Consider the following 13,932-nt stretch of genomic DNA (forward strand, 5'->3'; position numbering starts at 1 on the left):
CTCGCAGCTGGGCCTTCTGCTTTGCTCACACCTCGCCGTTGGTTGTATTGTATGATAACGCGCCGCGATCGGACGCTCCGGACCTCCAGCCATTCTTACCTCGTCATTGGTCAAATTCAAGCCTGGCCAGCTCGACCTTTGGCCTATCCGTCAGCGCCGAGTGAACGCTCCGCGCGTTTAGCCTTATGGAAAGCTCATCCTTTGCTTTTAAAAACACTGATTTAAAGTTTCATGATTTAGGCCGATCAAATTAGATCGAAAAATAATAATAAATAATAATTAATTCCCAGCAAGCTGGAAATTGTTTTAATACTTTCATTTGGTCTTAAATGGGAGTAATACCTTTTGGGATCCTTAGGATATATTTTTTTCCTTTGGATTGCCAAACCATAGCACTTGGTGGATCAGACACTGGTAAGGCGTTTTCGGATCTTTTTTTTTACAATTTACTACGAATACATATTAAGGTATCTTCAATCAATCAATAAATTTTATTGCAAGAACATAGTTAAATTACATTTCAGATCCTCAGATATCAATTTTAGTCATAATTAGAACAATTTTTCCAACGGACGTACCGTTTTCGATTTACAAGAAAAAAACTGAAAAAGAGGAAACATTTACCAGCACACCTCCTGGGATGGAGCAAACTCGGATTATACGCATTTTTAGGACCAAATTCGAAAAAATCTAATTTTATTGGCCTAGGTAATTGTGATACATTATTATTTAAGAAAACGGGACTTAATCGCGTTTGATTAAGTTCCAAAATTACCTCCAACGTCAAGATAATGATGTCGACTTTACCCAGTCTTCTCCGAGACCATGGGGACAACGCCGTCCTTGAAACGTCAGGTCAGGTCAATAATTTGCTATTTAAGACATGGCTAAGCCCGTACTGAAGGCCTGCCTTTGCCCTCACATGAATGAGCTTCGCAGGAAAGCTCTAGCTATAGAGATTGCAAAACCCTGTACGGAGTACGGCCTGTCTTACGTCTTCGCTTACACTTCGATATTGGTTGGCTTGGTTTACGGCCTTATGCGAAACACGGTCTTCGAATTTGCTTACACTTGACCTTACCTACTGTTACATTACTGCTGCAGTACTGTCAATTTCCGTGATAAAATGATGTGACGGATTGAAAGTCTATTCTCAGCAGTAATGCGGCAATAAACGTCACTCAATTTACTAAGAAAGTTCAATGTAATCTTGATGAGGGGGCACCATGGTTTAGAAATGCTTAGGGCATCAAAATATCTTAATCCGGCACTGACATTGACTAGTGCTGCACTGGTCGTTTATTAGTGTAGGTTTTAAGGTTCTGACGGAAGATCAGCGCTGTGGTCTCCGCAGCATTTATGCTGAGTCAGCGCCTATTCTTTACCACAACACATGACCCTCTACTAATATCTCTATGTCTATTAATCTAAAAATAAGACACGTAATACATTTGATTATTGACGTAATTATTGATATTAGTGTCAAATTGTATGTTACTTTTTCTTTTGTCTCTTGTCAATTTTCTTTTTCTCTTGTTATTTGTTTGTGTCACAAAGAATGTAAGTTGTGATTGAATAAAGATTTTATCTATCTATCTATCTATTTCGTGTACTAAATTTGGCAGACAACTACACAGGGCCTACCGCGAACCACGTTCGACTTGTTGCCTCTCTGTCACACTTATGTATGAATTTACGAGTACAAAAGTAGGCCTCCAGCTGTTTGATGTATAATAGGATTAGTAGGTACCCCAGACGCAGGAAATAATGACAACAAAATGCACAATTTTTATAATTTATTTCACATATCTCCGGAACCGGCATAATAATAATAGTGTAAAAGAAACAAGGTACGAATTGATTCAATACATAATAAGACACAGGGTTGGTTGGAGTCATCTAATATAAACATTAGTCATATTTGATCTGATATTAACACTTCCATGCGAATAAAAAAAACTAGATTATTTTCATAATAAATCACGGACATCTTTATAATAACAATACAGGTAAACAGGCATACGACCCGCATGACGGTAAGCACTTTAAACTCAAGAATTATATTATTTTATTAAGAAACATTGAAAGTTATCAATTTTACTAATCTAGAATGGCAACACTGCCAACACTAGTGAAAAAGAAACTAATGACACGCGCTTCACCAATGAGAGCTCTTTATACCAGTTTTTTTTTTACTTGTATAGTATTGACATGTTATTAAAGGTTAGCTTTGACTTTGACAAATCGTGGATGACATGAACTATACATTGAAACATGTATTTTACAAAGTATGGCCTTATTTTATACCTTTGAACGCCACGCCTATTGTGCGCGGCGTGTCATTGTGAATGCATGTCAATGCATGAAGGTTGATATTGGGCTGGAGCCGCACGCGTCAGTCTTGCGGAAAAAGTTAAAAAAAAAACTCGGACAAGCATTAACCGTAAAAAACCTAATGCGTCCCATAGCTACCAGACGGGCGCCATGGCCGCAGTGAGATGTATGCGAGTCATATGTTTTATTAAATAAAGTCTTTGAGTTGCTGGAAGTGTAAAACGAGATCAAATACAATTCAAGACTTAACATCTACATCTGGCACATCTCCATATTTTGTACAACTATCACATGCGGGACACCATTCTCGAAAACTTATCTAAATATAACTATATCGCTCTCTTTCTAACTTCTAGAGTAAGAGATGCATGGACAAGGTGACAAAAAAGGCCCTTCGAGCGCCGCTTTAAACCAATTTGAACTTTATGTTATAGCTTTAAAGTAGTTATTCCAAGTCGACTGGCGGTCGAGGGGTTGACGTGTATAGACGACAAATTGCCAAGTTTTATGTCGTGTATACATGACAAAAGCGAATCACCGGGATATAGGGGTTATGTACAGTCGTTAGAAATGTCTACACAGGTGAGATCAAGTATTAAATGGCCTATTAACAAGTGTGTAGATATTATGACCTCTACGCCCGTAGATTTTGACATTGACTGTATTATATAAGCCTGGTTGGTATAGTGAATTTTGGTCAAGGTAGAAAAATTTACCTGCCGTCTACCAAGCTGTCAAAAAAGCACCCAAGCTGCTCAGGCCGGATTTTACCGGCCAATTGCTTGTTGCTTTTGTCACCCGCTCCCCACCCGCGCGGGCCACCACAGATTTTTTTTACGACTGATTTTCTATGCACCCGAGCAGCTTTGTTTTGATTTTAGCAAAACTGGTTTTCGACTGGGGTTAAAATGGGCGGAGATCTCCGTACGTAACAAATCCAGGGCACAAAAGACTGGACGGAGATCTCCGGCCGGGATAAATAGAGGAGTGCTTTTTTCTCGAAACCTTGACGAATGTATAAGGATTTTTTTCGGCCGGAGATATCCGTTCTGTGTAGACGACAGGTTAATGAGGTTTTTTTTTTTCGAATTTAAACTGTCGTGCGTGAGTCATACTAAAATTAAGCTAATATTACGATTTAACTCACGTATTTTTTAGTCATTTGCGCGACATGTGTCGGAAAGCCTTCTAAGAATCTAGGTCTCCATCTTTAAGCTATAATAGAGCATGAGTATCGTTCACGATAGATGCGCGCCGCGTACTGCCGCTCGCCGCGCAGCGCGCTCAGTGCGCGATGAGATAACCGGTTGGTCTTTCGACCGATGGAGACCTAGGCTCTCCAAAACATGTTACGCGATTGACTTAAAAAATACGGTTAAACCGTAAATTAGTTAAAGGATTATTTGTTCATCTGTCAAGAATACCAACCATGACATAATATGGCTTAAAACTCGATATAATTTATGTTATATTTATTGTATGTTGGTAACAGTTTACGAGGTATTTAATATTAAACTACTGCAATTAACCAACATCCATATAAGTTTCTATATGTACATAAATATATATAGTATTGCCAGTGATACGGCATAGCTATGAATACTGATCATATATTAATATATTTATTGTGCATACATTTGTTATTGTTTCTATATCCATTAATCTTTAAAATATTGTAATTTCTGATAAAAATATATAAAATTTGTTATGTTTTATGATATTTATAAATTTACAACAGAATCTGATCACACAACCAGGCATTTTGATATTTATAATTTCAGACAACAAAATATACATATAGGTACAGTCAATGAATTTGAATTCTGTACCATTTCGTACCCCCCATACCTCAAGTTTTCATACAATGTATGCCCCTCTGCGGTGTCTACCCCCCCCAACCTCCGGCGATATCAACTTGTCCCCCCCCCCCCCCTAGTGACTAGCTGACTACCAGACTATTGTCACTGTGACAAGGTACGTAATGGTACTGAACTGACATTAAACTTCCTGACCGTATACAGTGTGTCCCTAGCCGTTGGACAAAGCCGAAATGTACATATGCATTAGGGTATTTAGAACCAGTGTACAAAGTATCATAATAACCGGTGTAGTGGTGTCGAAGAAATTAACAAATTACCAATTTTTACTTTGGAGCAGCCTGTATGTGTTAGTAGCTCCTAAGGTAATATCCTCAAAGAATAGTATGGAACCTTCTTCAACCTTTTTGATTATCTTTTTTAATAAGCTTCTGACTTTTGAAAAATGTCATCATTATCAAACATTTCGAACAAATTGTCAAAAATACTGCCAATGGTTAACACAGTCTGTTTCTTTTTATTGTCGATTATTGCAAATAACTTATGTTCAAAAAAAATATTTTTTTATCTTTAGTTCTAATTAAAAAAATATTAACGTCAGAGCATTCCTGAGAAGTAACCCTACGTGGGATTTCAGGGTTTGTCCAATGGCTAAGGTCACACTGTATATACTATATGTATAATCATTGCCAGAAAAAATGTTTACTTCAGAATTACGTCCAGTGAACCTACATATGCAGGCTTTTTATTTATTTATTATTTATATGCAGGCTTTTAATATGATATAAAAATATTCAATTTCACGTTTCTTGACATTTATAAAAAAAATATTCCACGTTATTCTGAAATTCTGAATATTACTCGAGTTCATTTTAATATACAGGGTGACTCCTGAAACACGAGCAAATATATAAAACATATATTGTACTTCTCAAACAATACAAATTTTGTTCAACTACTTTTTAAAATTATGAAGTCTTTAAACTATTTTTTATACAAATTAATTACTTTTTCAATGTACGCTATCATCATTTTAATTGAGGTTGCTTGTCAAGCTTTAAACACAACAAAATGCGCAATGCAATATCTGAGAATAAAATGTAAAGTATACAAGCACAAGTTATTTTTAAAAGTCGCTGAACAAATGTTAGTCAGTTTGAGTGGACCCGGATACGTCCTTAAACTACGTCCATAAGAGAGGTATGGGCATTGTGAATGTCATCTCGCTCTGTGTGGTAGGGCACACCCAGTGGATGTCATTCCAGATCTAGAGCAGAGCCCAACTGGGGAAGTACCTCCACCTTACAGAAAACAGCAGCCAAATAACACTAGACCCTACTCATAGTGTTGTGTTCCTGCCGGTGAGTAAGGTTGCCAGAGCTCAACGAGGGGGGGGCGGGTTTAGGGTCGGCAACGCGCATGTAACTCCTCTGGAGTTGCAGGCGTACATAGGCTACGGAGACTGCTTACCATCAGGCGGCCCGTATGCTTGTTTGCCGCCGACATAGTATAAAAAAAAAGTTTGAGTGCAGCCTACAGTTAAATTTGTTGCTCCTGTTACAGGCTCCACCCGGGATCTTCAATGTCATAAGATGGTTCAAATTTGTATAAATGACAAAATAGTAAAATGGTTGGCTATCGAATTTGACAATACTTTAATTATTTTTTTTTATACTTAATCGGGCGCCATTTGAATGATGCAATACAAATTTGACACCAAATATTTAGATAGTTGTAATTTCGATTCATATAAATACAAAAACCCGTATAAATTGCATCCATCTTTATAACACAAATATACAGGGTGAAATATCATGTGTGCCAAACTTACACCCAAGTATTGACCACTCAAACGTTACCCAATATACTACATCTTAACAGTATTTAATACAATCTCATTCAACAATTTGTACAAAGACGTATTCAATACAAGCAAATAACGGTAAATACAAACAAGAAACAACCATAAATGCCGAATACGACTTACGGGAATTATTTAATGAAATTTCTAGAGAACATATTTTGTTCACGTGTCAAATGTCAATAATAATTGGAACTAAAGCGCAGTCAATAAGCCTCACCCTGTATACGTTTGACAGTTGACATGTTTCATACGATACTTTTGACAGACGTCTATCTTTTTTTAGAAATCAGATAGATATTACATCTGTTTTAAAGCTAATTCGTGATTTAATGAATTTGATTTTTACTTTAAAAAGTACATACTATTTTAAGCATGAATTATTACAGATATTTAAAATATGCCGTCAGTATGCCCTGTCTGTCAATCAGTGTACAATAAGTTTAGTCACTGCCAGTAGTGCTAATAATTGGCAGTTAAAGTGCACAAAAAGACTGCAGTAACATTTAAATAAGTGTATTTTTGTACATTTTTACGTTTGAAAAACTCAACTGTCAAACTCCCAGTGACAAGACAAAAAACAATTGGACAAATTTGACAAACATCTCGAAATACTGCTTCTTAGTCAATCCAGATACATAGTGACAGACCCACTATACTTTTAACTCCAATAAATGTTACCAAATCTAACTTCATATATGGCCATCTCTATGTATAACGCACCACCCTGTATTAAAGTATTCAACCTTACTAAATCTCGATCCTTACCGTAATCCTAATATATATTTAATATACAAAAATAGTAACAAGTTTTGTACTAGAACGTCCGTTTGTACATCGCGGCGCGGGGCGGACAATTGACAGTGACAGATTTACAGACACCCCAAGATTGCCATTTCACAGCCTACAGAACAAACTCGCAATCTGTCAACACATAATTTATATTTATATACTATGAAAATTCTGACCGTTAGAACATCTACATTATGTATTTAAAAATAGAATATTTTATAAACAAATATTGATATTATTGCTACGCCATAGCGTCTAGCGACATCTACCGTAAAAATATTAAACTATCTCAACGCAACTGTCTCACATCATCTCCAATAATAATAATAAAAAAACTTTAGTTGAATTAGTAATTAAAATAAATAAATAATAAATAAATATTATAGGACATTATTACACAAATTGACTAAGTCCCATAGTAAGCTCAATAAGGCTTGTGTTGAGGGTACTTAGACAACGATATATAAAATGTATTGCTGAAAACAAAAATTGTTGAATATAAAATTATCCAACAGTCAGAATATCTAAAATTAACATAATGACTGAAAGCAGAGTTAAATGTATACTAAACGACAGAATGATATGTAGAATTTTCATGAAAACTAAATCCGCACCCCGCGCCAAACACTTAAATAATAACTTGAGGTCATACCAGCTCCAACCACTGAGTCACTAGTATCCAGTCACTAGTATTTAGTCACTAAGTACCTAGTACCAGGTACTAGTACTGTCACTGTTATAAGTCCCACTTGACGGTGCATTTTCATTAATGTTCTTACGTTATTTCGATTGCTATTTCCACATTTCACACGCAGATCTTTCTAATCACATCATATTTTTATTGCTCTTCAATAAACATCAATTTTTTTTCAGAAGTTCGTAAATATCTAGATATGGCACCGCCCAAACTTAGTTCTACATTACATCCGTTTTAGGTTAGACCTGTACTTATTCCAATCACTTTTCTGTCTGTTTTATATTATTCCCCATATTCTTCAAGTATATTATCCATTTCACAGCATTATCTTCAAGTTCGTTATCTTCATTACACAAACAAACACTCCAGGTCCTCCAGCTGTGTTCCAGGTTAGACCTGGACCTAGCATAATCACTCGGCACTCGTTCACTTCCAGATTATATCTGCATTTTGCACCGTCTGCTATCAGTCCAGAACTTTCAGATTACATCTGGGTTTTGCACCGTTCTAAGTTTGCTTCCAGGGGTTAGGTGCGACCTGCAGCTTACCGCAGGCACGCCTCCAGCATTTCCACGAACAGTTTGTTCATCGGAGCCCGCCGGTCACGATATACCTGTAAAAAAAATACTTTAGTGTGGTTACATTTCAGAAAACCTATAATTGACTTCCCTAATCCCTATTATTTATATACACTAATGGCTTTGTGAGCAATCACGGTCAATATCAGGCTAACTGTTTAATTATCGAACCTGTTCACAAAATTTCAAGAGAATCGGTTGAGGATTGCGACCTGGGGGTCCATTTCTCGGATGGTATTAGTTTATTTTATACTACGTCGGTGGCAATCAAGCATACGGCCCGCCTGATGGTAAGCAGTCTCCGTAGCCTATGTACGCCTGCAACTCCAGAGGAGTTACATGCGCGTTGCCGACCCTAACACCCGAACACAGGAACACAACACTATGAATAGGGTCTAGTGTTATTTGGCTGCTGTTTTCTGTAAGGTGGAGGTACTTCCCCAGTTGGGCTCTGCTCTAGATCTGGAATGACATCCACTGGGTGTGCCCTACCACACAAATTTTCACATTCACAATGCCCATACCTCTCTTTTGGACGTAGTTTAAGGACGTACCCGGGTCCGGATAGTCTAATATTATTAGTGTGTTGTCATGTTAACTCATACGATGTGACAGTTCGTGGACTAATAATAGTAGTCTAATATCGTTCGAGATATGGGCCCCTGTAGAGAACATCCAGAGATACGAAAGCATTTTTGCCTATGCTGGACAGACCTTCGCTAACACTCGGTCAATAAGGATCACTATAAGAGCAGTTTTGTCACCGTACTTTCTTTGGACATATTGACGATAAATAATAGCGAATCGATCGAAGGTAATGGTTTTGAATCGATGAAGTTATTAGAAATAGGCTTCAAAATTACTATTAATATTTTTTCGGTATTATGATAAAAAATCGCTACGATTTGGAAAAAAAAAAACAGTTGGCTAAGCTCATTGCACCTTAAGAGGGAAATATAGCACGTGATCGACCATACAAAAAGAGAAAACGTTTTTGCACTCCTAAATATTTTCCATTCTTCATGATTTTTACAAGCTTTTATTTACTTTCACCTGACCGTTGTCTGTTTGTAATCAAATCTTGCAAGTTAATTTTGACCCACTTCCCGGTTTCCGATGAAGCTGAAAATTTGCATACATATGTAAGTCGGGTGACAATGCAATATTATGGTACCATCGAGATGATCTGATGATGGAGACAGGAGGTGGCCATAGGAACTCTGTGATAAAACAACGCAACCTAATTGTGTTTGGGGTTTTTAGAATTGTCTCGATGAGTATTAGTTACTTGTGGAAAGAAAAGTACAGTCAGCGATAAAAGCTTGTACCAAAAATAAATTTTTTGCCAAAAACATTTTTAGTATATTATTGACACAATGAAAAAGTAGGTTTATAGGATTTCCTTTTTTACAAAATTTGCAATAGGGACCGTGCGCGTTGGAGGGTCTGCCATCTTGTGGCCTGAATCGGAACCATAAACATGCACATGTACACGTCACGTGTTTTCTTGTGCATAGTAGGTTCTGCCATCTTGTGGGCTACATCGGAACAATAAACATCACATTTACGCCTCGCGCCAAAAATCTGACGGCTCCTGTGCTGCCTCCTACAGTTCATGCACGCTCCCTATACAATTTTTTTTTTCAGATAAGTAAAGCCTATAAACCTAGAATATATTATGCTGAAACGATCAACATCAAAATCAAAGTGATTTTAAGATTTAGTCAGTGGAAAACGTTTTCTCCCGAAATGGAATTTCATAGAAAAATTACCGTTCTTTCGTTCGATTCGAAAAGATATTGTTCCCTCTTCAGAAATGAGTAATAATTTACATTTAACAGATTTACAATGTAAAGAAAGGTAGCAACATGCGGTCTTATCGCTGTAAGCGATCTCTTCCAGACAACCTTAGGATAGCAGGATATAAAGAACAGTAAGTTTTTAGAGCAGGTAGTGCACGAATTAATTAGAGGAATAGGAAAATTACATATACAAGCAGACAGTACATACAATACATTTACAATTTAAATAAACATATAAATATAACAATACATACCTATATTAAAATAAATAAATATTAGATACATATCTAAATATACATGGATGTGTGGTGTGACAAAAATGGATAGGATAAGGAATGAGTATATAAGAGGAAGCCTGAAAGTTGCACCCATAATAGATAAAGTAAGAGCGAATCGCCTAGCGTGGTATGGGCATGTGATGCGGAGGGATGAAAGTCATGTGACGAGAAAGGTATTACGAATGAATGTGGAGGGATGGAACGGGAGAGGAAAACCTAGGAAACGGTGGATGGATTGTGTGAGAGATGACATGAAACGAACGCGAGTGAATGATGAGATGACGGGTGACAGAAAGATATGGAAGAAAAAGACATGCTGCGTCGACCCCAAATGAATGGGATAAGGGCAAGCGAATGATGATCTAAATATACATACATACATAAATAATAAATAAATATTATAGGACATTATTACACAAATTGACTAAGTCCCACAGTAAGCTCATTAAGGCTTGTGTTGAGGGTACTTAGACAACGATATATATAATATATAAATATTTATAAATACTTAAATACATAGAAAACACCCATGACTCAGGAACAAATATCCATGCTCATCACACGAATAAATGCCCTTACCAGGATTTAAACCCGGGACCATCAGCTTCGTAGGCAGGGTCACTACCCACTAGGCTAAACCGGTCGTCAAATAATAGACAATAGGTAATATAGATGTGAGTAGGCATAGGTGATAATAGGTAATATAGATGTGAATAGGCATAGGTGATAATAGGTAATATACATGTGAATAGGCATAGGTGATAATAGGTAATATAGATGTGAATAGGCATAGGTGATAATAGGTAATATAGATGTGAATAGGCATAGGTGATAATAGGTAATATACATGTGAATAGGCATAGGTGATAATAGGTAATATAGATGTGAATAGGCATAGGTGATAATAGGTAATATAGATGTGAATAGGCATAGGTGATAATAGGTAATATACATGTGAATAGGCATAGGTGATAATAGGTAATATAGATGTGAATAGGCATAGGTGATAATAGGTAATATAGATGTGAATAGGCATAGTAATGTACCTGCGCCCAGAAGCGGCGCACGGCCACGTCGGCGTGGCGCAGCGCGGGCAGCACCAGCAGCAGCTGCTGCAGCGCCGCGCCCGCGTTGTACGGCCTGCGGGGGACCATGGGATCGGTGACACATGTTCAACATTTATACAAAATATCGCAGACGAAATTATAACTAGAGAAAAAGAAACTGGACTCGCACAGGAAGGGTTCCGTACCATTATCTATAAAAACGGTCACCCATCCAAGTACTGACCGCGCCCGACGTCGCTTAACTTCGGTGATTGGATGAGAACCTCGAGATTGGAAAGAAATATTTATTTTATTTTGTTTTTAGTAATTGTTACAGCGGCAACAGAAATACATAATCTGTAGAAATTTCAACTGGCTAACTATCACGGTTCATGAGATACCTGGTGACAGACGGACGGACGGACAGCGGAGTCTCAGTCCAGTCAATGGTTGCTAAAGATGGACTCGTATTATTCGAGGGCCTCCACTAACGTGTCGGTCCGCAAACTCACTCGTCCATTTTTGAGCGGTTTTCCGGCTTCTCGTACAATGTACTCTAGTACTCTACACAGGAGCCAATGTTCGACTTTGTGCCAGTTGCAGTCGAGACTGCAGGACCTTGGGCTTTGGCGGCGAAGGAATTCGTAAGGCCTGAGTGGACGCAGTGGACGCTCGGGTTGGGCGTGCGGCGTGCATTTTAAACAAATGCAAGCGTATAGGAGCGGCCTTACTGCACGCCGCTCACGTCACTCGTGAGCCCGACGCCACGCTGCACGCCCCGCCTAACGCTCCGCTTCGAGCGTCCACTCAAGCCTACACTATGAGATTAGAGTCGGCGGCTGAGGGAGACGGGGTGCGACCATCGGTCCGGATCGTACCCGGTTCGACAGATCCCATTGGCTATTCAGCGTGGTAATGGGAACATTTGAGGCAGGTAGTATTTTTATGAGTAATAATATCTATGTTGGGAGGTCACCTGAGGGCAGACACGGCGTCGTTGAGGGCGGCCAGGATGGCGTCGCGGAAGCGGCGCAGCGCGGCGTGCTCCTCGATGCGCGCCTCGGAGTTGGCCAGCACCAGCGCCTTCAGCAGCCAGCACTCCTCGCGCAGCGCCGCCGCGCGCTCCAGCCGCCGCACCACGCCCGCCACCTGCGAGACAATACTTACATTATACAAACAAAACAATTCAGTTTACAATAAATTTAAGTGTAAAAACTGCCTTGGGTGAGACTTGAACTCACGGCCTCTGGATCGATACTCCAGCGCTCTGCCATCTGAGCCACCAAAACCTCATCCATAGCCAGCAAATTTTTACTCAAAAATTCAAAAACAAAAAAAAAACCAGGTAGACCTTGGTGCCGATAGAGACCGTGCGTGTTAGAACGTCTGTCATCTCGCGACCTGAATCGAAAGCGAAAACAAATCACGCTTCTAAGCAGGTGCTGCCTCCTACACTTCGCACTGGCTTTATTTCGCATCGTAGGCTAGATAACATCTCTACCCATGTGCTTTAGAGGAGATGCAACCTTATTACAAGTAAATAAGGTCCACAGTCACCTGTGCGAACAGCTCTCCTGCCCCGATGTCTCTCGCCTGTTGCTCGTCCAGTTGCAAGTCGGTGGCGAAACGCAGTCGTAGCGCGCCGCCGCCGGTGGTTTGTGACCGATACGCCAGCATGAGGGATAACATCTCTGCCCATGAGCCTTTGAAGGAGACGCGACCTTATTACAAGTATATAAGGTCCACAGTTACCTGTGCGAACAGCTCTCCTGCCCCGATGTCTCTCGCTTGTTGCTCGTCCAGTTGCAAGTCGGTGGCGAAACGCAGTCGTAGCGCGCCGCCGCCGGTGGTTTGTGACCGATACGCCAGCATGAGGGATAACATCTCTGCCCATGTGCTTTTGAGGAGACGCGACCTTATTACAAGTAAATAAGGTCCACATTACCTGTGCGAACAGCTCTCCTGCCCCGATGTCTCTCGCCTGTTGCTCGTCCAGTTGCAAGTCGGTGGCGAAACGCAGTCGTAGCGCGCCGCCGCCGGTGGTTTGTGACCGATACGCCAGCATGAGGGATAACATCTCTGCCCATGTGCTTTGGAGGAGACGCATCTGTAAAGAAATATTAAAATTTTAGTCACAGCGCCATCTTTCGGTAACTTGAGAAAACTAGTGAAAAAGTAGACAATAAGGTATAGCCTACAAATGAAAAATCCGAAATTTGCCTCTGAAATTTGAACCGTTTGAACCGTTGTTGGTGATTTTGTTTTGTTAGAAAACTGAACGAAATTAAAGTTTGTTCCAATTGAATATGAATCTCATCGTATTGAATAAGTACAGTCGCCATTAGATATATCGGAGCGGCCGAGGTGCTCAAAAATATCGGAACACGCACTCTAACGTCCTAACAATAGAGGCGTGTTGAGATTTTTTTGAGCTGAGAGTTGAGGTATATCTGTTGGCGACTGTACACGATTGCCAAAATATCATACAAAAGTCAGAGGTAATTTAATAGCTATCGCAGATACTTTATTCCAAATCCATTCAATGTCAACTAGTCACACCTTGCCAACGTGATTTCCAAATTCATTTGAATGTCTAGCGGGTGCAACGACCGAATAACACGCGGAAAATAAGCATATGCATTTTTAAATATTAATTATTTAACACCAACAGCAACAATTGAATCTTAGACCTTAAGTCTTTGAAATAGGGTTTACAATGGTCAAACT

At 39.3% G+C, this 13,932-nt stretch overlaps 1 protein-coding gene across 1 annotated transcript in view; it reads right to left on the reverse strand.

Annotated features, from left to right (window-relative positions):
* Window positions 1–4,726: 4,726 nt before the first annotated feature.
* Window positions 4,727–13,932, reverse strand: part of LOC133528326 (steroid hormone receptor ERR1) — a 61,939-nt gene continuing 52,733 nt past the window's right edge. Inside the window, exons 6-9 of the mRNA XM_061865669.1 lie at window positions 13,151–13,312; window positions 12,182–12,354; window positions 11,206–11,299; window positions 4,727–8,114 (exon numbers count right to left, since the gene is read on the reverse strand). Coding sequence (XP_061721653.1) covers window positions 8,046–8,114; window positions 11,206–11,299; window positions 12,182–12,354; window positions 13,151–13,312 — 498 coding nt within the window. The 3' untranslated portion in view covers window positions 4,727–8,045. The remainder of the gene's footprint in view (window positions 8,115–11,205; window positions 11,300–12,181; window positions 12,355–13,150; window positions 13,313–13,932) is intronic.

The sequence above is a fragment of the Cydia pomonella genome, chromosome 19, assembly GCF_033807575.1.
Source record: "Cydia pomonella isolate Wapato2018A chromosome 19, ilCydPomo1, whole genome shotgun sequence".
In the NCBI taxonomy this organism is placed as follows: domain Eukaryota; kingdom Metazoa; phylum Arthropoda; class Insecta; order Lepidoptera; family Tortricidae; genus Cydia; species Cydia pomonella.